We start from the raw sequence: 22,767 nt of genomic DNA, 5'->3' as shown, positions 1-22,767 counted from the left end.
TATGTGAGAGGGGCCTGAAAGGAAAGAGATGGCCCGGAGGAGACAAGACTAGCCCAACAGAGCCCAGGGCGGGGGGTGACACCTAGGGACTGTGGGGGACCCTGCCGCTGCCCACCACCCCAGTCACAGGGCACATTCACACCCATGACCGCACTTCATCCCACCCTTCTGCAAGGGGGCCCCTGGAGTAACCCCATCTTCCTGAAAAAGAAACCGAAGGTAAGGACCACAGCAATGAGAATCAGAGCCAGGGCTGAACACAGCTCTTCAGAGAGTCCTGGCAGGACAGGCAGCTGGAAATGTGGGTCTGGAGCTTGGGAGACAGGTGGGGGCCCCTTAGAGCAAAGTGAGCATCCTCATCACAGAGCGAGGATAGACGGGTGAGCACCAGGCGGGGACTTGGGTTTCTTCACTGGGGTTTTGGTTTCTTGTTGTTTTAAAGTGACTGAATCTCTGGTCGGGCACAATGGTTCACACCTGTAATCCCAGCACTTTGGGAGGCTGAGGCGGGTGGATCACCTGAGGTCAGGAGTTCGAGACCAGTCTGGCCAACATGGTAAAACCCCATCTCTACTAAAAAAAAAAAAAAAAAAAAAAAAAAAAAAAAAAATACAAAAACCGGCTGGGTGTGGTGGCACGCGCCTGTAACCCCAGCTACGCCAGGGGCTGAGGCAGGAGAATCGCTTGAACCCGAAAGACAGAGGCTGCAGTGAGTCGAGATCGCCCCACTGTACTTCAGCCTGGGCAACAGAGTGAGACTCCATCTCCAAATAAATAAATACAGTGACTGAATCTCAAAGCACTGAAAAGCTTGGCTTCCGCAGACCTGGGACAGAGCCTCCACACTGAAAGCCAGCACTCGTTGCGGTGGGATTCCTGCAACTTCTTTGACTTCTAAAGAAAGGAGTCATGGAAACCAACCTCTTCAGTGTTTAGAGAGACATTTCTGGGTCAAGAATTTCCAGCCCATAAATTCCCCATGCTTCAGATTCAAAGGAGGTCTGTGAAGGGCTGGGCTTTGCTTAACCTTTCACGTCGCAAAACTTCCTGCTTCTCTGGCCTCGGACAAACATGTGCTCCAGGCCAGGGTTCAGAAGGATGGTCTGATGGATCTAGATATATAAATGACCTCAAGTCAGACTGAAGCTGAGTGCTCTAGAAGTGGCCTGATCAAAAAGGAAACATTAAAAAAAAATTTTTTTTAACTTTGGGCTGGGCACAGTGGCTCATGCCTGTAATCCTAGCACTTTGGAGGCCAGTGCAGGAGGATCAGTTGAGCCTAGGAGTTTCAGACTAGCCTGGAAAACATGGTGAAATTCCACCTCTATAAAAATACAAAAATTAACTGGGTGTGGTCGCCCCTGCCTGTAGTCCCAGCTACTAGAAAGGCTGAGGTGGGACGATCGCTTGAGCCCAGGGAGGTCGAGGCTGCAGTGACCAGGGATCGTGCCACTGCACTCCAGCCTGGGCAATGCAGAGAGATCCTGTCTCAAAATAAAAAATTTAAAAAAAAAAAAGAAAAAAAGAAAAAAGAAATAAACAAACAGGAAAGTGCACGTGGAGCAGCAAGGGACACTGGCAAGTGTCAGGCCCCCTTTTTCTCCTGTTTCCCCTCCATTGACACCAGCAATGGTCTCTCCCAAGTGAATTTCTCACAATGAGTCATTTTTCCTGTACTTCCCCCTCTTCAGAATGAGCCAGACAAAAGTCAGCAATCTTTGAAGTAGACATTTGTTTATAAATCTAAGATTTTTTTCTATCCAGAACATGTTTTGGGCCTTTGCAGATTATTGTTTTAACATTTTCCTTCAAATGTTCTCTCCATATTTGGGCAAGGCAAGAGACAAGAGGAATTTTTGCTTTTTGGGTTTTTTTTTTGTTTTTGTTTTTGTTTTTAAATAAGAAACTGTAGTGTCTTGGAGAAAACAAGTTCCTAGGCCTCCTTCCTCTCACAAGTGATTCTGGGCTGTGCCTTGAGATCAACCCTGCTGAGGCCGGGTGTGGTGGCTCACACTTGTAATCCCTGTACTTTGGGAGGCTGAGGCGTGGATCACTTGAGGGCAGAAGTTCGAGACCAGCCTGGACAACATGGTAAAACCCTGTCTGTACTAAAAATACAAAAATTAGCCAGGTGTGGTGGTGCATGCCTGTAATCCCAGCTACTTGGGAGGCTGAGGCAGGAGAATGGCTTGAACCTGGGAGGCGAAGGTTGCAGTAAGCTGAGATCATGCCACTGCACTCCAGCCTGGGCGACAGAACAAGACTCCATCTCAAAAAAAAAAATCAACCCTCCTGGTCTCTGATAAACTGCAGGTTCACAACTGGGTTCACAAACAATTGCTGAACAAGAAATGTCAGTCTATAAAAATTCTTGGAAGAAAACCGCAGCCCTGTTCAAGAGTTCCTTACCTCTGGGACATTTTCTGTGTGTTGAAGATAAGGATATGATCATTCGCTCTCTGCATGTCAGGACTGAGATGTGATCAAACTCCCTCCCCATTTTCTAGAAGGTAAACCGACCCCCAAAGAGGGGAACAGTGCATTTGTGGCAGAGAACAGACTCTCTTCCCCAACATTTTTACTTTGAAAAATGTCAAACCTACAGAAACATTTCAAGAACACTACAGTAAGTACCCGTACTTATTTACCAATTGCTAACACGACACTAAATTTGCTTTATCTCTTTTTCTCTCAAATCTCATATATGTGTTAGTTTCAGGTATCATGACACTTTATCCACATGCAAGCTGGGAGGATCCCTTGAGGCCAGGAGCTAGAGACCATACTGGGCAACATAGTGAGACCCCATGTCTACCAAAAAAAAAAAAAAATTAGGGCTGGGCATGGTGGCTCATGCCTGTAAGGCCAGCACTTTGGGAGGCTGAGGTGGGTGGGATCACAAGGTCAGGAGTTCAAGACTATCCTGCTGAACATGGTGAAACCCCAGTGAGCCGAGATTGCACCACTGCACTCCAGCCTGAGGGACAGAGCGAGAATCTGTCTCAAAAAAAACCCAAAAAACAAACAAACAAAAACTTAGCTCAGCCTAGTGGGGCATGCCTGTAGTCCCAGGATTGCTTGAGCCCAGGAGGTCGAGGCTACAGTGAACTATGATCATGCCACTTTGAGCTGTGATTAAAGCTGTGATAACAGAGCCAGACCCTGTCTCTTAGAAAAAGGATAAAGAAAATCAACAGAAACTAATTAATCTCTGTATGACGTTGATGACTTAACCCTACTTGCAAAAAAGAATAAAACGGTCTGAGTAACTACGGAGCTGGGTTATCCAGCGGCACCTCCTTAGTGGAGTACACTCTAAGAACTGGGAGGCCTGTGACAGAACCCTCAACCTCACTAGTGAGTTTGTTATTGGTGGTGGAGAGGGCGGAGCCATTCTGAAGCAACTTTGGGTTATCCTAGGATTGGTGGTACTAGCACCCAGATTCTCACTGTAGGATGAGGGAGATTTGGAATGGAGGAAGGAAAATGCTGGTGTTTTGTTATTTGTAATTAGTTATGGAAAAAAATGAATTACTGAAAAGATTTTTAAGTAAAAAAAAAAAAAAAAAAAAGAAAGAAAAGAAAAAGGCTGGCCAGGCACAGTAGCTCACGCCTGTAATCCCAGCACTTTGGGAGGCTGAGGCAGGTGGATCACTTGAGATCAGGAGTTCAAGACCAGCCTGGCCACAGGGCAAAAACCTGTCGCTACTAAAAATACAAAAAAATTAGCCGGGCATGGTGGCATGCACCTGTAGTTCCAGTTACTCAGGTGGGTGGCTGAGGCAGGAGAATCTCTTGAACCCAGGAGGTGGAGGCTGCAGTGAGCTGAGATCACCTCATTATACTCCAGCCTGGGCAATAGAGCAAAACTGTCTCAAAAAAAAAGAAAAAAAAAAAAAAAGGAAGGAAGGGCAAAGAAAGAAAAAAGAGAAAGAAAAAAAAAGAGAAAGAAAGAGAAGAAAGAAGAAAAAGAAAAAAAAAAAAACCCCTAGGTCCACTGAGACAGACCTAGAAGCAGTAATACTCAGTTGCAAGAAGCACCTTGCCACTGTTAGATTCTAAACTCCAGTCCCCAGTGAAAGGCACCAGTGCCCGTTGGAGAGATGGCTGACTCCAGAGCTGGGACAGGGAACGTCAAGAGGAGCCCGGGACATTTTATTGTGCCAGAAAGTAAAGAGGTGCTCAAAGAATGGTGGGAGCATGAAAGCAGCTAGCACAGAGCTGCTGGAAGGAGCTGCCAACAGCCAGGCCTGGGAATATTTGAGCACAAAATAAATAATGGAAGTCATACATTCAGCTTGCTTTTTTTTTTTTTTTTTTTTTTTTTTTTGAGACGGAGTCTCACTCTGTCACCCAGGCTGGAGTACAGTGGCGTGGCACGATCTCAACTCACTGCAACTTCCACCTCCTGGGTTCAAGCGATTCCCCTGCCTCAGTCTCCCAAGTAGCACTGATTAAAACTCACCATCGAGACCATGTCCTGCCCAGAAGGTTTAACTTGAATCTCATCAATAGGAAACCATCAGACAGATCCATATGGAGGGACTTTCTGCAAACCAGCTGGCCTGGATGCTTTGCAAATGTCCACATCATGAAAGACAGAAGCAAAGCAAAACAAAAGGCTGAGAACTATCTGATGGTTTCCTATTGATGAGATTCAAGTTAAACCTTTTAGGCAGGACATGGATGTCCAAATAGCTGGGACTACAAGTGCCCGCCACCACACCCGGCTAGATTTTTTTTTTTTAAGTAGAGAAGTGGTTTCACTATGTTGGCCAGGCTGGTTTCGAACTCCTGACCACGTGATCTGCACACCTCAGCCTCCCAAAGTGCTTAGATTACAAGCGTGAGCCACCATGTCCGGCTGGGGAAAGATTTTTAGGGAACAAGGGCCAGATGCGGTGGCTCACGCCTGTAATTCCAGCACTTTGGGAGACCAAGGCGGGCGGATCACCAGCTCAGGAAATCGAGACCATCCTGGCTAACACGGTGAAACCCTGTCTCTACTAAAAAAATATAAAAAGTCAGCCGGGTGTGGTAGCCAGTGCCTGTAGTCCCAGCTACTTGAGAGGCTGAGGCAGGAGAATGGCTTGAACGCGGGAGGTGGAGCTTGCAGTGAGCCGAGATCGCGCCACTGCACTCCATCCTGGGTGACAGAGCGAGATTTCGTCTCAAAAAAAAAAAAAAAAAAGATTTTTAGGGAACAAGACATACATTAATCCAGAGATGCCAACTCTACCAAATGATGAAATGGAACGTCCTCAGTAAGGGGACACACTGACCCCATGTGCTTCCTCCATTCCAAATTCCAAATCTCCCTCATCCTACAGTGAGAATATGGGTGCTGGTACCACCAATCCTAGGATAACCCAAAGTTATTTCAGAATGGCTCCACCCTCCCCACAGCCAATAACAAACTCACTAGTGAGGTTTGGGGTTCTGTCACAGTTCTTACAGTGTACTCCACTAAGGAGGTACCGCTGCATAACCCAGCTCCGTAGTTACTCAGATCGTTTTATTCTTTTTTGCAAGTGGGGTTAAGTCATCAACATCATACAGAGATTAATTAGTTTCTGTTGATTTTCTTTATCCTTTTTCTGAGAGACAGGGTCTGGCTCTGTTATCACAGCTTTAATCACAGCTCAAAGTGGCATGATCATAGTTCACTGTAGCCTCGACCTCCTGGGCTCAAGCAATCCTGGGACTACAGGCATGCCCCACTAGGCTGAGCTAATTTTTTTTTTTTTTTTGGTAGACATTGGGTCTCACTATGTTGCCCAGGATGGTCTCTAGCTCCTGACCTCAAGTGATCCTCCCACCTTGACCTCCCAAAATGTTGGGATTACAGGCATGAGCGTCCTTACCCTGCTTCTGTTGGTTTTTCTCCTATCCTTGTTAACTTACTTTTATTTCTTTTTTTTTTTTCTTTTTGAGACGGAGTCTCGCTCTTTCTCCCAGGCCGGATTGCAGTGGCGCGATCTCGGCTCACTGCAAGCTCCGCCCCCGGGTTCACGCCATTCTCCTGCCTCAGCCTCCGGAGTGGCTGGGACTACAGGTGCCCGCCACCACGCCCAGCTAATTTTTTGTATTTTTAATGGAGACGGGGTTTCACCATGTTAGCCAGGATGGTCTCGATCTCCTGACCTCGTGATCCACCCGCCTCGGCCTATCAACGTGCTAGGATTACAGGCATGAACCTCCTTGCCCCGCTTCTGTTGTTTTTTCCTCTTATCCTTGTTGACTTGTTTTTATTTCTTAAATGTAACATTGATTTAAGGTGCATCCAGAGATGTGCACAGGTTCTTGTGATGGAAGGAACCACGCAGCCCAGGTGAGGCGTCCGTCACAATTTTCAAACACCCCTTTAAGAGGTAGGCATTAACACAGCGCTCCATCCCTTTGGAGGCAGCCCCGGGCTGAGCGCAGGACTCCTGGGTTCCACCAGCCTCCGGGTTTCCAGGAGTCCAAGAGCGGCCAGGGAGTGAGTCCCTGTCCCCGTGCCCCTGACCACGCTCCAATACCTCCCCTGCACACTCCACCCCCCCGCCCCCCCCCCCCTCGGCCTCCTGGGCCTTGGCTTGTGCCTGTGAACCGAAGGGGTCATACCCGGGTCTCTGGACAGCTCCCAGGCCTGGACTTCGTTTTCCAGGATATCACCTTTACTGGTCAACCCATTTTGTTTCACAAGAGCCCAGTGAGTGTTTGACATGAAATAGAGCCTCCGTAAATAGTTGTAGGAATTAGCGTCATTTTACAGTATGGAAACTGAAGCTCCAAGTGAGAGTAACTTACCCCCAAGGTCTCATTGGTGAGAGACGCTGTGGAAGGGCTGCCCTGGCCTGGGTACACAGTAGGCGCTTTGATGCAGGCTCGGGAAGGTCCTGCCTGGTGGGATTGCGCCCTGGGGCACCGCGCACGAGTCGGGGAAGCCCCGGGCAGGGCAGTATGTAAGTAGCCCGCGAGGAGGCCGCGGATTGGCCGGCCCGGGCGGGGGCGGGGCGCGCCGAGGGGCCAGGGCTGCCAGGTGCGCTGGCAGGGAGAGGTCAGGTGTCCGCGCCCGCCCGCTGGACCTCCAGCCCCGCGCTCTGGCGGCTCCTCCCGGGCGATGCCTCCGCTCTGGGCCCTGCTGGCCCTTGGCTGCCTGCGGTTCGGCTCGGGTAGGCAGGGAAGGGCAGGAGGAGGCTGAGCTCAGAGAAAGGGGGCAACTGTGTCCTGGGGCACCCGCCGCCTGGACCCTGATTCCTGGCGCTGGGGACCCAGATACTACTATTATGAATAATAGTGCTAGCCAACGTTTACGTGCGTCCTCTGGTGGGAATCCGAGGGCTCACGGGTGGCTGCAGCCCTGCGATGTGTGTTGCAAGAGAGCAACATGCAGGGGGGCTGCGGGAGGGCAGAGAAGGGACTAGCCCCGGACCCATGGTGACGCCTGCATGGGGGCAGATAGAGAGATATTTCCGCCGAGGAAAGCACATGGGCAAGGTCATGGAGGTGGGAGACAGCATTTGGCTGTCCTGGGAATTGCCAGTCCTTGGGACCGGCTGGAGTGTGGGATAAGGGGAGCCTGTGGAGGAAGGGGTGAGGCTGGAGACCCAGAAAAGCAAAGCCCAGAACTTCAGGACCTCCCTGCCTTTCCAGAGAGGCTGGACTTCGTCAGGGGGCGCTGGGGGACCATGGAAGGGCCATAGCAGGAGAACGAGACAGCCAGATTTGCATGTGGTGGGGAAGGTGTTACTAGGGTCCAGGTGAGGAAGTTGGGATGGAGGAGGGCTGGGCCCATGGGGCGGAGAGATGCTTCGGAGGGGCAATGGAGTTCTTGGCAACTGAGTGTCTGCAGCAGGGAGAGAAGGCAGCAGTTTGGCCCCACTGCCCCATTTCTGAGCAGGATGACTGGGCAGGGGGCAGTGTCTGAGACAGGTTATGCGGTGGCCCAGGGGTGGGTGAAGCCCAGGGCCTGGCACACGGCAGGTGGTCAGTAACTGCAAGCAGAGTGGGTGTGGACAGTTCTGCCGGGGGTGAGTTCCCATCCTCACTGCCTCCTCCAGCTGTGAACCTGCAGCCCCAACTGGCCAGTGTGACCTTCGCCACCAACAACCCCACACTTACCACTGTGGCCTTGGAAAAGCCTCTCTGCATGTTTGACAGCTCAGAGGCCCTCACTGGCACCCACCAGGTCTACCTGTACGTCCTGGTTGACTCAGGTAAGGGTCCTGCTTCCCTCTGGCTACTCCAAAAGGGGCTTTGACCTGTCTGCAGGGAGGAGGGAAGGAGGCAGGTAGAGGAACCCTCCACGCCTATAGTCGTTTCATTAAACTACTCACGCTCTTTATTAGCATGCCCTGGCTTCCACTCCGGGCCAGCCCTTGGCTGGGTGCTGTAGTCACAGACCTGTCCTTGCCCTGCAGGGACATCCAGTTAGTGAGGGAAGTAATAATACCAGCAATCACTGAGGACCTACACCATACCAGGCACTTTGCACACTGTAGAGCTAATATCTACAACCAGCTTGTAAGGCAGCTATTACCAATCCCCATTACAGAGCACGGAGTCAAGGCTCAGAGAGGTGGAATAAGCCGCCTGGAGCTCCCAGAGCTGGAGAGTGAATCCTGATCTCTCTAGTCCCCAAGCCCAAGGTCCTTCCTGAGGCTTCGCAAGGCGGCTCGAGATTGGTGTTTTTGAGGCAAAACCATGGATTTGGACCTGCTGCTCTGGCCCAGCCCTGATCCCTTCCCTGGAGGGGATCCTGAGCTTCTGAGACAAGCCAACATCAACTCTTGCATTTCTAGCTGCCAGTCATTTACAACAGCTCGTTCAGGGCCATCATTTTCTTCTTTCAGCACGTGTTTATTGACTATAAACTAAAGTGCCTGATCTCTGGGCACTGTGAGGAATTTCTCTCCCATTTCATAGAAGACTAGGGTCTGGAGAGGTAGAGTAAGTTGGCCAAAGTCACCCATCTAGTAAGGAGGAGACCTGGGACCTGCCTCCACTTTATTTCCCTTGGTCATATGACCCTCCTTTCCCATTTTACACAAGAGAAAATCCAGGGCTTTCAGCAATGAAGTGACAAAGGTCTGTTGGGAATGGGGGGTTGCAGGAATGTCACAAGATAAGGCGAGAGTCAGACACAGTGCCCAAAGCAGGGAGGTGGTCCTTGTCCGTCTCCCACATTGCACTGGGAGGGCAGAGACTAAGCTAGCCCCATGCCTGTGACCCCAGTGCCCAGCACAGGGCTGGGGCAGAGAGGATGATCGGGGCTTTTGATGAATAACTGAGTGAGTGCCGCTGAGCCGGAGTGGCCAGGAACCTCACTTCCTGCACTGCCTCTGCAGCTGGCTCCAGGAATGCCTCAGTGCAAGACAGCGCCAAGACCCCACTGGGCTCAACGTTCCTACAAACAGAGGGTGGGAGGACAGGTCCCTACAAAGCCGTGGCCTTTGACCTGATCCCCTGCAGTGACCTGCCGAGCCTGGATGCCGTTGGGGATGTGTCCCAGGCCTCACAGATCCTGAATGCATACCTGGTCAGGGTGGGCGCCAACAGGACCTGCCTGTGGGACCCCAACTTCCAGGGCCTCTGTAACCCACCCCTGTCGGCAGCCACGGAGTACAGGTGGGTGTAAACAAACTGCTACAGGAAAGCGGCAGTTCCCCAGTCCTGACAAGGGAGAGCAGGGGCAAAGCAGGAGCAGCCACATTTCTCGAGAGCTCATATGCTGAGTGCATCCCAGGTTCCAGGCAGGCTGCGCTGAGCCTCAAGTTCAGAAGGGGCCCCTCTTGGATTGATGTTCTGCAACTACCATCTTGGAATTCTTTTTTTTTTTTTTTTTGAGACGGAGTTTTGCCATCTGCCAGGCTGGAGTACAGTGGCACGATCTCAGCTTGCTACAACCTCCACCTCCCAGGTTCACATGATTCTCCTGCCTCAGCCTCCCGAGTAGCTGAGATTACAGGTGCATACCAGCACACCCAGCTAATTTTTGGGGTTTTTAGTACAGATGGGGTTTCACCATGTTGGTCAAGCTGGTCTCGAACCCCTGACCTCAAATGATCCACCTGCCTTGGCCTCCTCCATAGTGCTGGGATTACGGACGTGAGCCACCACACCTGGCCCATCTTGAAATTCTTTTTTTTTTTTTTTTTTTTTTTTTTGAGACGGAGTCTCCCTCTGTCACCCAGGCTGGAGTGCAGTGGCTGGATCTCAGCTCAGTGCAAGCTCCACCTCCCGGGTTTACCCTCCCGGGTTTACCCCATTCTCCTGCCTCAGCCTCCCGAGTAGCTGGGACTACAGGCGTCCGCCACCTTGCCCGGCTAGTTTTGTTTCTTTTTTTTTTTTTTAGTAGAGATGGGGTTTCACCGTGTTAGCCAGGATGGTCTCGATCTCCTGACCTCGTGATCCGCCCGTCTCGGCCTCCCAAAGTGCTGGGACTACAGGCTTGAGCCACCGCACCCAGCCGAAATTCTTAATTGTTGAACAAGGGCCCACATTTTCATTTTGCTCTGGGCCCCACAAATTATGCAGCTGGCCCTGGCCCATCTACATGTGTGGAAGTCACCCACCCAAACCCCTTCGTCTTACAGGAAAGGAAACTGTGCCAGAGAGGGAAGGTTGCCCAGTGGAAAGCTGGGGCCCAGCGTGAACAGAAACCCTACCAAAGCCTTGCCATCCGCAGCCTCAACGGAGTTTCGCTCTTGTTGCCCAGGCTGGAGTGCAATGGTGCAATCTTGGCTCACCACAACCTCCGCCTCCTGGGTTCAAGAGATTCTCCTGCCTCAGTCTCCCAAGTAGCTGGGATTACAGGCATGCGCCACCATGCCCGGCTACTTTTGTACTTTTAGTAAATACAGGGTTTCTCCGTGTTGGTCAGGCTGGTCTCGAACTCCCAACCTCAGGTGATCCGCCCGCCTCGGCCTCCCAAAATGCTGGGCTTACAGGCATGAGCCCTCGCACCTGGCCTGGGTGAGACTTCAAGGATCTTAATTTTTATTTGCATGTTAAGCTACAGGTTGTAGATGTCTTTGTCATCAGAACATCCATCATTTTAAAGTGACTGTGTATGAGACCTTAAGTAGGCTGTGACTATTTTGTACTGCATTGCCCAGTCTTCTTCTGTGATTAGTAATACTTGTTGTGGGGTTTCTGCGCTTAAAATATACCTCCTGTACAAGGGCAGCAGGGTTTATGATGGATATTATTCCAGTTTTTTTTTTTTTCTTTTTCTTTTTCTTTTCTTTTCTTTCCTTTCTTTTTTTTTTTTTTTTTGAGACAGGGTGTTATTCTGTGTCCGGGCTAGAGGGTAGTGATGCAATCTCATCTCCCTGCGCCCACTGTCTCTGAGGGATCCTGTGGCCTTGGCCCCCTAAAGTGTTGGGATTACAGGTGTGAGCCATCGCATCCAGCCTCAGCTTTTTTCTTTTTTCTTTCTTGCTTTACTTTTTATTTATTTATATTTTTTTGAGACAGAGTCTTGCTCTGTCACCCAGGCTGGAGTGCGATGGTGTGATCTTGGCTCACTGCAACCTCTGCCTCCTGGGTTCAAGTGATTCTCCCGCCTCAGCCTCCTGAGTAGCTAGGATTACAGGTGCCTGTCACCATGCCCAGCTAATTTTTGTATTTTTAGTAGAGACGGGGTTTTGCCATGTTGGCCAGGCTGGTCCCGAACTCCTGACCTCAGGTGATGTGCCCATCTTGGCCTCCCAAAGTGTTGGGATTACAGGTGTAAGCCACCACACCCAGCCTCAGCCTTTTTCTTTTTAAGTTTTCTTTGTGATGCCAAGGAGTAGGCTTGGAGTAGTGGAAGGCAGAAATGCAAGGAAGATAGATGCATTAGTGCTCAGCAACTATACCACGTGTGTTACATGGAGGAAAGAAATGGAGGGGGCCGGGCGCGGTGGCTCAAGCCTGTAATCCCAGCACTTTGGGAGGCCGAGACGGGCGGATCACAAGGTCAGGAGATCGAGACCATCCTGGCTAACACGGTGAAACCCCGTCTCTACTAAAAAATACAAAAAAAATAGCCGGGTGTGGTGGCGGGCGCCTGTAGTCCCAGCTACTCGGGAGGCTGAGGCAGGAGAATGGCATAAACCTGGGAGGCGGAGCTTGCAGTGAGCTGAGATCCGGCCACTGCACTCCAGCCTGGGCGACAGAGGGAGACTCCGTCTCAAAAAAAAAAAAAAAAAAAAAAAAAAAGAAATGGAGGGGAGCTCTAAGAGGCAGCACCTAGAAGAGCGGCTTCCTACTCTGAAGGCTTCATGGATGGAGGAGGTGGCAGCTAAGCTGGGGAAGGGTACAGGGGGTCCTATTGGCCAAGCTCAGCACTGTCCTGTTGCCCAGAGCCCACTCAGTAGCCGTTTATATTTCCATCTCCTGGAAGGAACCCCCCACCGTCTCCCACCCCTAGGCCATCCTATGTTTCCCCACCGCCTCCCTGTGGCTGGGGCTCACAGGAAGCGTAAAAGTCACCCTGGCTCCATCTCCTTCCAGGTTCAAGTATGTCCTGGTCAATATGTCTACGGGCTTGGTGGAAGACCAGACCCTGTGGTCGGACCCCATCCGCACCAACCAGCGTAAGTGGTGGGCCGTGGTGGGGGTGATGCTCAAGGGGACCCGAGAAGGCAGGGCCAGGCACGGTGGTGAGAATCAAGGCTCATCTGTTCCTGTGAAAGCCTCCCAGGCCAGGCGGTGATGAGTAAAATGCTCCTCAAAGCCGTTGATCCAGGCCAGGCGTGGTGGCTCACACCTGTAATCCCAGCCTTTGGGAGGCTGAGGCAGGTGGATCACGAGGTCAGGAGATTGAGACCATCCTAGCTGACCCGGCGAAACCCCGTCTCTACTAAAAATACAAAAACATAATTAGCCGGGCGTGGTGGGGGCACCTGTAGTTCCAGCTACTCTGGAGGCTAAGGTGGGAGAATAGCGTGAACCCGGGAGGCAGAGCTTGCAGTGAGCCGAGATTGCGCCACTGCATTCCAGCCTGGGCGACAGAGTGAGACTCCATCTCAAAAAAAAAAAAATACAAAAATTAGCTGGGCGTAGTGGTGCGTGCCTATAATCCCAGCTACTCGGGAGGCTGAGGCAGGAGAATTGCTTGAACCAGGGAGTCGGAGGTTGCAATGAGCCAAGATCATGCCACAGCACTCCAGCCTGGTGACAGAGCTAGACTCTGTCTCAAAAAAAAAAAAAAAAGGGTCGTTAAACTTGGAACTTCCTCCTTCCTCCTTTCCATCCTTGAGGGCCAGGTGTGGGAACAGATCAAGGTGGAGGCCTTGGTGGCATTTGGGCTGCGGATGGGTGTAAGTGGATCAAAGCTGGCCCATCCCTCCATCTCTCCAGCCCTTGCAGTGGGTTGGCCTCAAAGGCTTGCGGAGCTGACCCGGCATTTAGGTCCTAGCCAGCCCCTTTGCTAAATCCTCATAGCAGCAAGCACCAGTGGCCAGGTGAGATGGCTCCAAGGCCTAAAACTAAGATAGTGAAGGCAGCAAGGAACGAGTCCACCTCCCCGCACTCCTACTCCTTAGCACCTGGGCAGCTGTCCTGGGGGTGGAACGCCAGGGTCCTGCCCCGTTCCTTGCTCCGCAGAGACCCGAAGTTTATACGGAGTCTTGTCTGCTGAACGGCAGGGGTCATGCCAGGGACTCTGATGGTAATTTTGAGTGAATGATACCCTAACTTAAGACCCCCTCCCGCCACACCTTAGCCCCTAAGACGAGGCTGTCTGGCAGGATGGGTGTCAGGGGGCTGTGCATTTTACCTGCAGAGCCTCCTGCCATGCCCGTGTGCACCCCCCAGGGGTGTGGGGGGCTCCGAAAGGTTGCCTGAGGTCACACACAAGTGGGTGGTAGAAAGCCTTGTGTGTGTGTATGTGGGTGCCTGTGCCTGTTGTGGTATGTGTGTGTGTGTGTGTGTTTTTGTTTGTGGTGTGTGGTATCTGTATAATGTGCATGTAGTTTACGGTGTTGTGAGTGGTGTGTGAGTGTGAGAATGTGTGCGGTATGTGGTGTGTGGAGAGTATGTGAGGAATGTGGTGTGGGTGAGTGTGACAGTGTGTGGCGTATACCAGGGGTCCCCAACCCCTGGGCCACGGACCGGTACCAGTCCCTGGTCTGTTAGTAATGGGGCCGCACAGCAGGAGGTGAGCATCTGCATTTGCAGCCGCTCCCTGTGGCTCACATTACTGCCTGAGCTCCGCCTCCTGTCAGGTCAGCAGTGGCATTAGAGTGTCACAGGAGTGTGAACCGTGTTGTGAACTGCGCATGCCAGGGATCAGGTTGCATGCTGCTCATGAGAATCTAATGCCTGATGATCTGTCACTGTCTCCCATCACTCCGGATGGGACTGTCTAGTTGCAGGAAAACAAGCTCAGGGCTCCCACTGATCCTACATGACGATGAGTTGTGCAATCATTTTATTATATATGGCAATGTAATAATAATAGAAATAAAGTGCACAATAAATGGAATGTGCTTGAATCATCCCGAAACCACCCCCAGCCCACTCCCATCTGCAGAAAACCTGTCTTCCCTAAAACCGATCCCTGGTGCCAAAAAGGTTGGGGACTGCTGGTATACGTGGTGTGTGGTGGGGGTGTGTGTGAATATGAGGCTGTGTGTGGTATGTGTGGTTAGTGTGAGAGTAGGTGTGGTGTGTGAGTGTAGGTGTGGGGTGTGTGTGTGGTGTGGGTGGTGTATGTGGTGTGTGGTGGGGATGTGTGTGAATATGAGGGTGTGTGTGGTTAGTGTGAGAGTATGTGTGGTGTGGTGAGAGTGTTTGGTGTGGGTGGTGTATGTGTGTGTGGGGTTTGTGGGGTGTGGTATGTATGGGAGAGTGTGTGGTGTGTGAGTTTGAGAATGTGTGTGGTGTGTGATACGTGTGGTATATGTGTGGGTGGGGTGTGTGTGTGTGGTGTGCGGTATGTATGTATGAGCATATGTGTGGTGTCTGTAGTGCATGTGTCAGTGTGAAAGTGTGGGAGTGTGAGCATGTATGGTATGTGTGGTGTATGTGAGAGTGTGTATGATGTGTGTGGTGTGTGTGGTATGTGTGTGATGTGTGGAATGTGTGTGGTACATGGTACATGGTGTGTGTGGTATGTGGTGTGAGTGTGAGTTGGTGTGTGGTGTGAGTTGGTGTCTGTGGTATGGTGTGTGTGGTATGTGGTATGTGTCTGGTGTGTGGTGTGTGTGGTGTGTGGTGTGTGCGTGTATGTGTGGTGTGTGGTGTGTGGTGCATGGTGTGTGGTACATGGTGTGTGTCAGAGTGTGCATGAGTGTGATTTGGTGTGTGTCATGCGTGGTACATGGTGTGTGTGGTGTGTGGGGTGTGTGTGAGTGTGTGTGAGTTGGCCTGTGTGGTATGTGGTGTGTGTGGTATGTGTGGTATGTGGTGTGTGTGTGAATTGGGGTGTGGTGTGTGGTGTGTGTGGTGCGTGAGTTGGTGTGTGGTACGTGTATGCTATGTGGTGTGTGACAGTGCATGTGGTGTGTGTGTGGTATATGTGAGAGTGTGTATTATGTGTGTGGTGTGTGTGGTGTGAGAGTGTGGCAATGTGTGTGTGTTTCAGTTGGTGTGTGGTGTGTGGTGTAGTGTGTGAGTGTGTGTGTGAGTTGCTGTGTGGTATGTTAGTGTGAGAGTGTGTGTGAGTTGGTATGTGTGCTGTGTGGTGTGTTAGAGTGTGGCAGTGTGTGTGTGGGTTTGAGTTGGTGTGTGGTGCATGAGTGTGACTGTGTGTGTGTGAGTTGGTATGTGTGGTGTATGGTGTGTGAGTTGGTATGTGTGGTGTGTGGCGTGTGTGTGAGTTGGTATGTGTGGTGTGTGTGTGAGTTGGTATGTGTGGTGTGTGGTGTGTGGTGTGTGGTGTGTGTGTGAGTTGGTATGTGTGGTGTGGTGTGTGTGTGAGTTGGTATGTGTGGTGTGTGGTGTGTGTGTGAGTTGGTATGTGTGGTGTGTGGTGTGTGTGTGAGTTGGTGTGTGTGGTGTGTGGTGTGTGTGTGAGTTGGTATGTGTGGTGTGTGGTGTGTGGTGTGTGTGAGTTGGTATGTGTGGTGTGTGGTGTGTGGGAGTTGGTATGTGTGGTGTGTGGTGTGTGTGTGAGTTGGTATGTGTGGTGTGTGGTGTGTGGTGTGTGTGTGAGTTGGTGTGTGTGGTGTGTGGTGTGTGTGTGGTGTGTGGTGTGTGTGTCAGTTGGTATGTGTGGTGTGTGGTGTGTGTGAGTTGGTATGTGTGGTGTGTGGTGTGTGTGTGAGTTGGTATGTGTGGTGTGTGGTGTGTGTGTGAGTTGGTGTGTGTGGTGTGTGTGTGAGTTGGTATGTGTGGTGTGTGGTGTGTGGTGTATGCGAGTTGGTATGTGTGGTGTGTGGTGTGTGTGTGAGTTGGTGTGTGTGGTGTGTGGTGTGTGAGTGTGGCAGTGTGTGTGAGTTGGTATGTGTGGTGTGTGGTGTGTGTGTGAGTTGGTATGTGTGGTGTGTGGTTGGTGTGTGTGATGTGTGGTGTGTGTGTGAGTTGGTATGTGTGGTGTGTGGTGTGTGGTGTGTGTGAGTTGGTATGTGTGGTGTGTGGTGTGTGTGAGTTGGTATGTGTGGTGTGTGGTGTGTGTGTGAGTTGGTATGTGTGGTGTGTGGTGTGTGGTGTGTGTGAGTTGGTATGTGTGGTGTGTGTGTGAGTTGGTGTGTGTGGTGTGTGGTGTGTGAGTGTGGCAGTGTGTGTGAGTTGGTATGTGTGGTGTGTGGTGTGTGTGTGAGTTGGTATGTGTGGTGTGTGGTTGGTGTGTGTGATGTGTGGTGTGTGTGAGTTGGTATGTGTGGTGTGTGGTGTGTGGTGTGTGTGAGTTGGTATGTGTGGTGTGTGGTGTGTGTGAGTTGGTATGTGTGGTGTGTGGTGTGTGTGTGAGTTGGTATGTGTGGTGTGTGGTGTGTGGTGTGTGTGAGTTGGTATGTGTGGTGTGTGTGTGAGTTGGTGTGTGTGGTGTGTGGTGTGTGAGTGTGGCAGTGTGTGTGAGTTGGTGTGTGTGGTGTGTGGTGTGTGTGAGTTGGTATGTGTGGTGTGTGGTGTGTGTGAGTTGGTATGTGTGGTGTGTGGTGTGTGAGAGTTGGTATGTGTGGTGTGTGGTGTGTGTGTGAGTTGGTATGTGTGGTGTGTGGTGTGTGGTGTGTGTGAGTTGGTATGTGTGGTGTGTGGTGTGTGTGTGAGTTGGTGTGTGTGGTGTGTGGTGTGTGAGTGTGGCAGTGTGTGTGAGTTGGTGTGTGTGGTGTGTGGTGTGTGTGTGAGTTGGTATGTGTGGTGTGTGGTGTGTGTGTGAGTTGGTATGTGTGGTGTGTGGTGTGTGAGGGCGGCAGTGTGTGTGGCTGGGGTGACTCCTCCCATCTTCACTCCTGCCCGCCCCTCCTGTGGCATTCCTACTCAGTGTGATTTCACTGAAACAGCCTTGGAACCCTTGGGACTAAGAGTCCTGAGCCCAAGACCAGCCTCTGCCCCTCACTGCTGTGTGAGCCATTATGGACCTCGGTTTCCTCATCTGAGAAGAGGGGAGAAGAATTATTGAAGGGCCTCCACGGCAGGGTTCCTTCTGCAGGCAGAAGCACAAGGCCCAGTTCTCTTGGGGGAGGACCGCGGGGCCCGTCTGGGGGACAGCATACACTTCAGGACCAGGCGGGCCCAGCTTGAGCCTGGATTCTGCATGTTCTTGGCTGGGGACTCAGGCTCCCTGAGCGCAGTGAGTGATCTCCAGGGTGGGGTCTCCAGGGAACCTACCTGGAACAGTAGCTGCAAGTGGCTGGCTGCAGTAGGACCTATACATCATCTGTTCACATCGTTCCAAAGGGTGACGCCAGCCCCAGAAGAGTGACAGCCACCGTCCACCTGGCCCCGTCAGACCAGGGCCCTTTGCCTCATCTTTGTTTATAATCCATATGTCATCCATCTCACTAGAAGACTTGAGTCAGTTTATGATTTAAAATTATGCAAAGCCCGGGCGCTCTGGTGGCTCACACCTGTAATCCCAACACATTGGGAGGCTAAAGCGGGAGGATTGCTTGAGCCCAAGAGTTCAAGACCAAACTGGGCAACATGGTGAAACCCCATCTCTACAAAAAAAAAAAGTACAACAAATTAGATGGGTGTGGTGGCGTGCACCTGTAGTCCCAGCTACTTGGAAGGCTGGGGTGGGAGGATTGCTTGAGCCTGGGAGTTTGAGGCTGCAGTGAGCCAGGATGGCACCACTGCACTCATGCCTGGGTGACAGAGCAAGACTCTGTCTCAAAAACAATAACCTAAAATAATGCAAAAAAAAAAAAAAAAAAAAAGAAGAGTTAAAAGAGGAAGTCGGCCGGGCGCGGTGGCTCAAGCCTGTAATCCCAGCACTTTGGGAGGCCGAGATGGGCGGATCACGAGGTCAGGAGATCGAGATCATCCTGGCTAACACAGTGAAACCCCGTCTCTACTAAAAAATACAAAAAACTAGCCGGGCAAGGTGGCAGCGCCTGTAGTCCCAGCTACTCGGGAGGCTGAGGCAGGAGAATGGCGTGAACCCGGGAGGCGGAGCTTGCAGTGAGCTGAGATCCGGCCACTGCACTCCAGCCTGGGCTACAGAACGAGACTCCGTCTCAAAAAAAAAAAAAAAAAAAAAAGAGGAAGTGGCCAGAAACACACAAAAGAAAGTTGGGAAGTGGAATGTGCGGAAAACAAGGTAATTGTGCCTAAAACCTGAGAGAAGTTGCTGCACTGGGTCCCAGGGTGATCCCTGGATCCCCGGCAACCAGGGTGGGGGAGACACCTGCCACCTCCTGGGAGAAGGCTGAGGGTGGCGCTGTGTCTGGGGAGTAATCAGGCTGCATCCCACCACAGTCACCCCATACTCGGCGATCGACACGTGGCCAGGCCGGCGGAGCGGAGGCATGATCGTGATCACTTCCATCCTGGGCTCCCTGCCCTTCTTTCTACTTGTGGGTTTTGCTGGTGCCATTGTCCTCAGCCTCGTGTAAGTACCCAGCTGGGAGGGCTGGACCCCAGGGACACGCCAGACACAATCGGCTTGCAGGGACTCAGCAGCAGGGTCCTCCAAGGCAGGGGACAGCCCGGAAAGCAAGGAAGCTACCCTCTGCCCTGTGGGTGGGGTCTGGTGAAGAGGGAGCAGAGTCCTGGGATTTCAAAGCGGGAGGACTATCGAAGTCAAGTTGCTCAGCTGGGAAGGGTGGGGCTCAGCACCTGGGCTTTTGGGCAGACGGCCAATTCAGATCTTAGCTCTGACACTCAGAGTTATGCAACCTTAGATATGGCTTACTGTCCTTCTATTCTTCAGTTTCCCCATCTGGAAAATGGAAATAATAAATATTAGTCATCTCACGGAGTTGTGAAGGTTGAGTGGAATAATCTCTATAAAGTTTCTAGAGCAGCGCCTGGGAACTCAACAAGTATTTCCTTTCATTGTCATTATAATACACCCACTTGTAGTACAGAGGGGGAAACTGAGGCCCAGAGGGGGTCAGAGTGGCCCAAGGCGACACAGCCTGCGGACCAGAACCCAGAGTTGGGGTCCTAGAACCTGGGACTCGGGACTCCACTGACACCTCTGATTTGTGTCGGCTTTGGATGAGAGTGGTGTACCAGAGTTAGCAGGGCTGTGGGTGGGGAAGGCAGGTGAGCCCACAATCCACTAACCCCTGGGAAGACCAGGCAGCAGACAAACCAAGGTACCGTAGGAATCCAGAGGAGGGCAGGGCGGGTGCTGCCTGGAGCATCAGGGTGGCCTTCCTGCAGGAAGGGTCAGTGTGAGCAAACTCTCATTGGCAGAGTCCTTCTCAGTGAGAGGCAGGGAGGCCCAGGGGACTTTGAAGACCCAGAGAGGTCCCAGTGTGGGTAGGGGTGGAGCAGATAGAAAAGTTTCTTGGAGTAAGTATAATTAAGTGGATCCATGGAAACCAGCCAGGCAGGAAAAGATAGGTGGGGTGGGTGTGGGTGGAGATCGAATGAGGGAGGAGGCTGAGAACTTGCAAATCAGGTTGGTGGACTGTGGGCTTCCCTGTCTTCCCCACCCACAACCCTGCTAACCCTGGTACACTCCCCGGGAGACCTGGAGTCCTCATCCAAAGCCGACACAAATCAGAGGTGTCAGTGGAGTCCCGAGTCCCGGGTTCTAGGTCCTCAACTCTGGGTTCTGGTCGCAGGCTGTGTCACCTTTGACATTTAATGACGAATGACTCTGACGTTTAAGTTAATAAAAACAATAGATTATATCAGCCTCCCAGAAACTGTGCCTGGCTGCACCTGGGAGCAGTCAGAACATGGCAATGTCCCTCCTTCCTTTTGGGCAGTACCCTAATCTGGCACTGAAGAGCCCGTTATCTGAATTTAGCCCAGCTTTTCCATGTATCCCTCCTGCTACCCCCACTCTGTTCCGGCTCCAGCTGCACCAACTCTGATCTGCACTATTGCTCCAGATACTCCTCAGCCCTTCATGCTTCACACCTGCCTGCCATGTGCTGACCCCACACCTGAATGCCTTTCTCTACCCTAACACTCCTCTTTTTTTTTTTTTTTTTTTTTTGAGACAGAGTTTCGCGCTTGTTGCCCAAGCTGGAGTGCAATGGTGCTATCTCGGCTCACTGCAACCTCCGCCTCCCAGGTTCAAGCGATTCTCTTGCCTCAGCCTCCTGAGTAGCTGGGATTACAGGCATGCACCACCATGCCCAGCTATTTTTTTTTTTGTATTTTTAGTAGAGACAGGATTTCACCATGTTGGCCAGGCTGGTATCGAACTCCTGACCTCAGGCAATCCACCTGCCTCGGCCTCCCAAAGTGCTGGGATTACAGATGTGAGCCATTGTGCCCAGCCCACACTCCTTCGTTAGGGCCACATGAGCTGCCGCCTCCTCCAGGAAGCCTTCCTGCAGCTCCCCCCTGCGCTCGTCCATGCTGCGTGGTCATTGTTGCAGTCAGTCTCCCCCTGCAACCTTAGCTCTTTGGGAACATGGGACAATGGCCTCAAATTGTCCAGCTCCCAGTAAGACCTATGTGTTGTTCACATCGTTCCAAAAGGTGGACCTCTTCCTTATTCCCAGTGCCTGGCACAGGGTCAGTGCTCCAGAAAGAAGGGTAGATTGAGTTCATGTCTACGAAGACAACATCTGTGAAAGCGATGTCTGACTATGAAGGTCCTCAAGCAGCTAAAGGAGTTTGGGTTTGCTCTGCTCCCCTAATCCTGGGTCTCTCCATCCCCTTGGACAGGGACACGGGGAGTTCTGACGGGGAAATGACTCACGACTCCCAGATCACTCAGGAGGCTGTTCCCAAGTCACTGGGGGACTCAGAGTCTTCCTACACGTCCGTGAACCGGGGGCCGCCGCTGGACAGGACTGAGCCATATTCCAGCAAGCTCCAGGACTGAGCCCAGCGCCACCCCTGGGCAGCAGCATCCTCCTCTCTGGCCTTGCCCCAGTCCCTGCAGCGGTGGTTGTCACACCCTGACTTCAGGGAAGGTGAAACAGGGCTTGTCCCTCCAACTGCAGGAAAACCCTTAATAAAATCTTCCGATGATTTCTAGTTCAGTAACTACTTACAGAAGAATGAGTGAGAAGGTGTATGAATGAATGAGTCAATGTCAAACTGAGGGCTTGGATTGTTTCTCTACAGGGTGGGTGGGAGCAGGGGACTAATTTTCAGTCAAGGCTACGGCATGTGAGTTGCCAGGCAGTGGCACATGCCTGTAGTCCCAGGGACTCAGGAGGCTGAAGTAGGAGGATCACTTGAGGCCAGGAGGGCAGGGCTGCAATGAGCTATGATCATGCCATTGCACTCCAGCCTGGGCAACACAGCAAGATACTGTCTCAAAAAACAGACAGGCTGGGTGCAGTGGCTCATGCCTATAATACCCGTACTTTGGGAGTCTGAGGTGGGTGGATCACCTGAGGTCAGGAGTACAAGACCAGCCTGACCAACATGATGAAACCCTGTCTCTACTAAAAAAATACAAAATTAGCTAGGTGTGGTGGCGCATGCCTGTAATCCCAGCTACTCAGGAGACTGAGGCAGGAGAATCTCTTGAACCCGGGAGGCAGAGGTTGCAGTGAGCCGAGATCGTGCCATTGCACTCCAGCCTGGGCAACAAGAACAAAACTCTGCCTCAAAAAACAAACAAAAAACCAAGTTGGTTGACCCTCCCTTACCCCTGAAGCCTCTAGTCTCGGTCTTCTCATCTATAACATGGGCTGGTGGAAATGGTGAAATTCCGAGGCCATGCACGCCTGACTAGCAAAAGGGAAGAGCTGCCCAGCCCCCCTTCCCCAGGCCTCAGTGCACTCCCACTCCAGCAGGAAGACCGGAGGATGGTGAATGAGGCACAGCCACAGAAGCACCCCGATGGGCCGAGGCTGCCGGATGCCTGGGAGGGGCACCGGGTCAGCCTGGGGGGTGAAAGGGCTGTCCCAGTCTAGGGTCTCCATTCAAAAGCTTCAGCTCTCTCTTCGAGCCAGGCAGGAAGACTGCTTCCCCATTGAGTGTGCAAGACAAAATCACGGTCCGTCTTCCTGTTGCTGAAGGAAGATGTGGTTTGTCAGAGCAGGGTTGGTTACAGTGTGGATGCCATCCAAGCGCTGCAAATACGACAGCCCAGGCAGGCTGGCAGGTGCCCCAGGTGGACCAGATACTTTACCCAGGGCCACTGTTAAGCAATGAATGTTTGTGTCGCTCGACATTCATGGGTTGAAATCCTAACACTTGCTGTGATGGGATCTGGAGGCGGGACCTTTAGAAGGAGATGAGGCATGAGAGTGGAGCCCT

The 22,767-nt window shown here is 51.9% G+C and overlaps 1 protein-coding gene across 1 annotated transcript; it reads left to right on the top strand.

The window, feature by feature from the left end:
* The first annotated feature begins 6,999 nt into the window (after positions 1-6,999).
* On the top strand, positions 7,000-21,529 carry UPK3A (uroplakin 3A). The gene is made up of 6 exons (XM_028828755.2): positions 7,000-7,157; positions 8,046-8,201; positions 9,333-9,612; positions 12,484-12,566; positions 18,838-18,970; positions 21,217-21,529. The coding sequence occupies exons 1-6, from the start codon at positions 7,106-7,108 to the stop codon at positions 21,374-21,376; spliced, it is 864 nt and encodes a 287-aa protein (XP_028684588.2). The 5' UTR covers positions 7,000-7,105; the 3' UTR covers positions 21,377-21,529.
* The last annotated feature ends 1,238 nt before the right edge of the window (positions 21,530-22,767 follow it).

This window comes from Macaca mulatta, chromosome 10, assembly GCF_049350105.2.
Source record: "Macaca mulatta isolate MMU2019108-1 chromosome 10, T2T-MMU8v2.0, whole genome shotgun sequence".
Classification (NCBI taxonomy): Eukaryota; Metazoa; Chordata; class Mammalia; order Primates; family Cercopithecidae; genus Macaca; species Macaca mulatta.
The sequence above is the reverse complement of the archived record's forward strand: the minus strand, read 5'-3'. Positions and strand labels throughout refer to the sequence as shown.

Bases quoted from the DNA above. Each gene is read 5' to 3' on its own strand.
- UPK3A (XM_028828755.2), top strand. From the start codon at position 7,106: ATGCCTCCGCTCTGGGCCCTGCTGGCCCTTGGCTGCCTGCGGTTCGGC. The intron at 8,202-9,332 runs GTAAGGGTCCTG...CTGCCTCTGCAG, and splicing joins GTACGTCCTGGTTGACTCAG to CTGGCTCCAGGAATGCCTCA. The intron at 12,567-18,837 runs GTAAGTGGTGGG...ATCCCACCACAG, and splicing joins CCCCATCCGCACCAACCAGC to TCACCCCATACTCGGCGATC.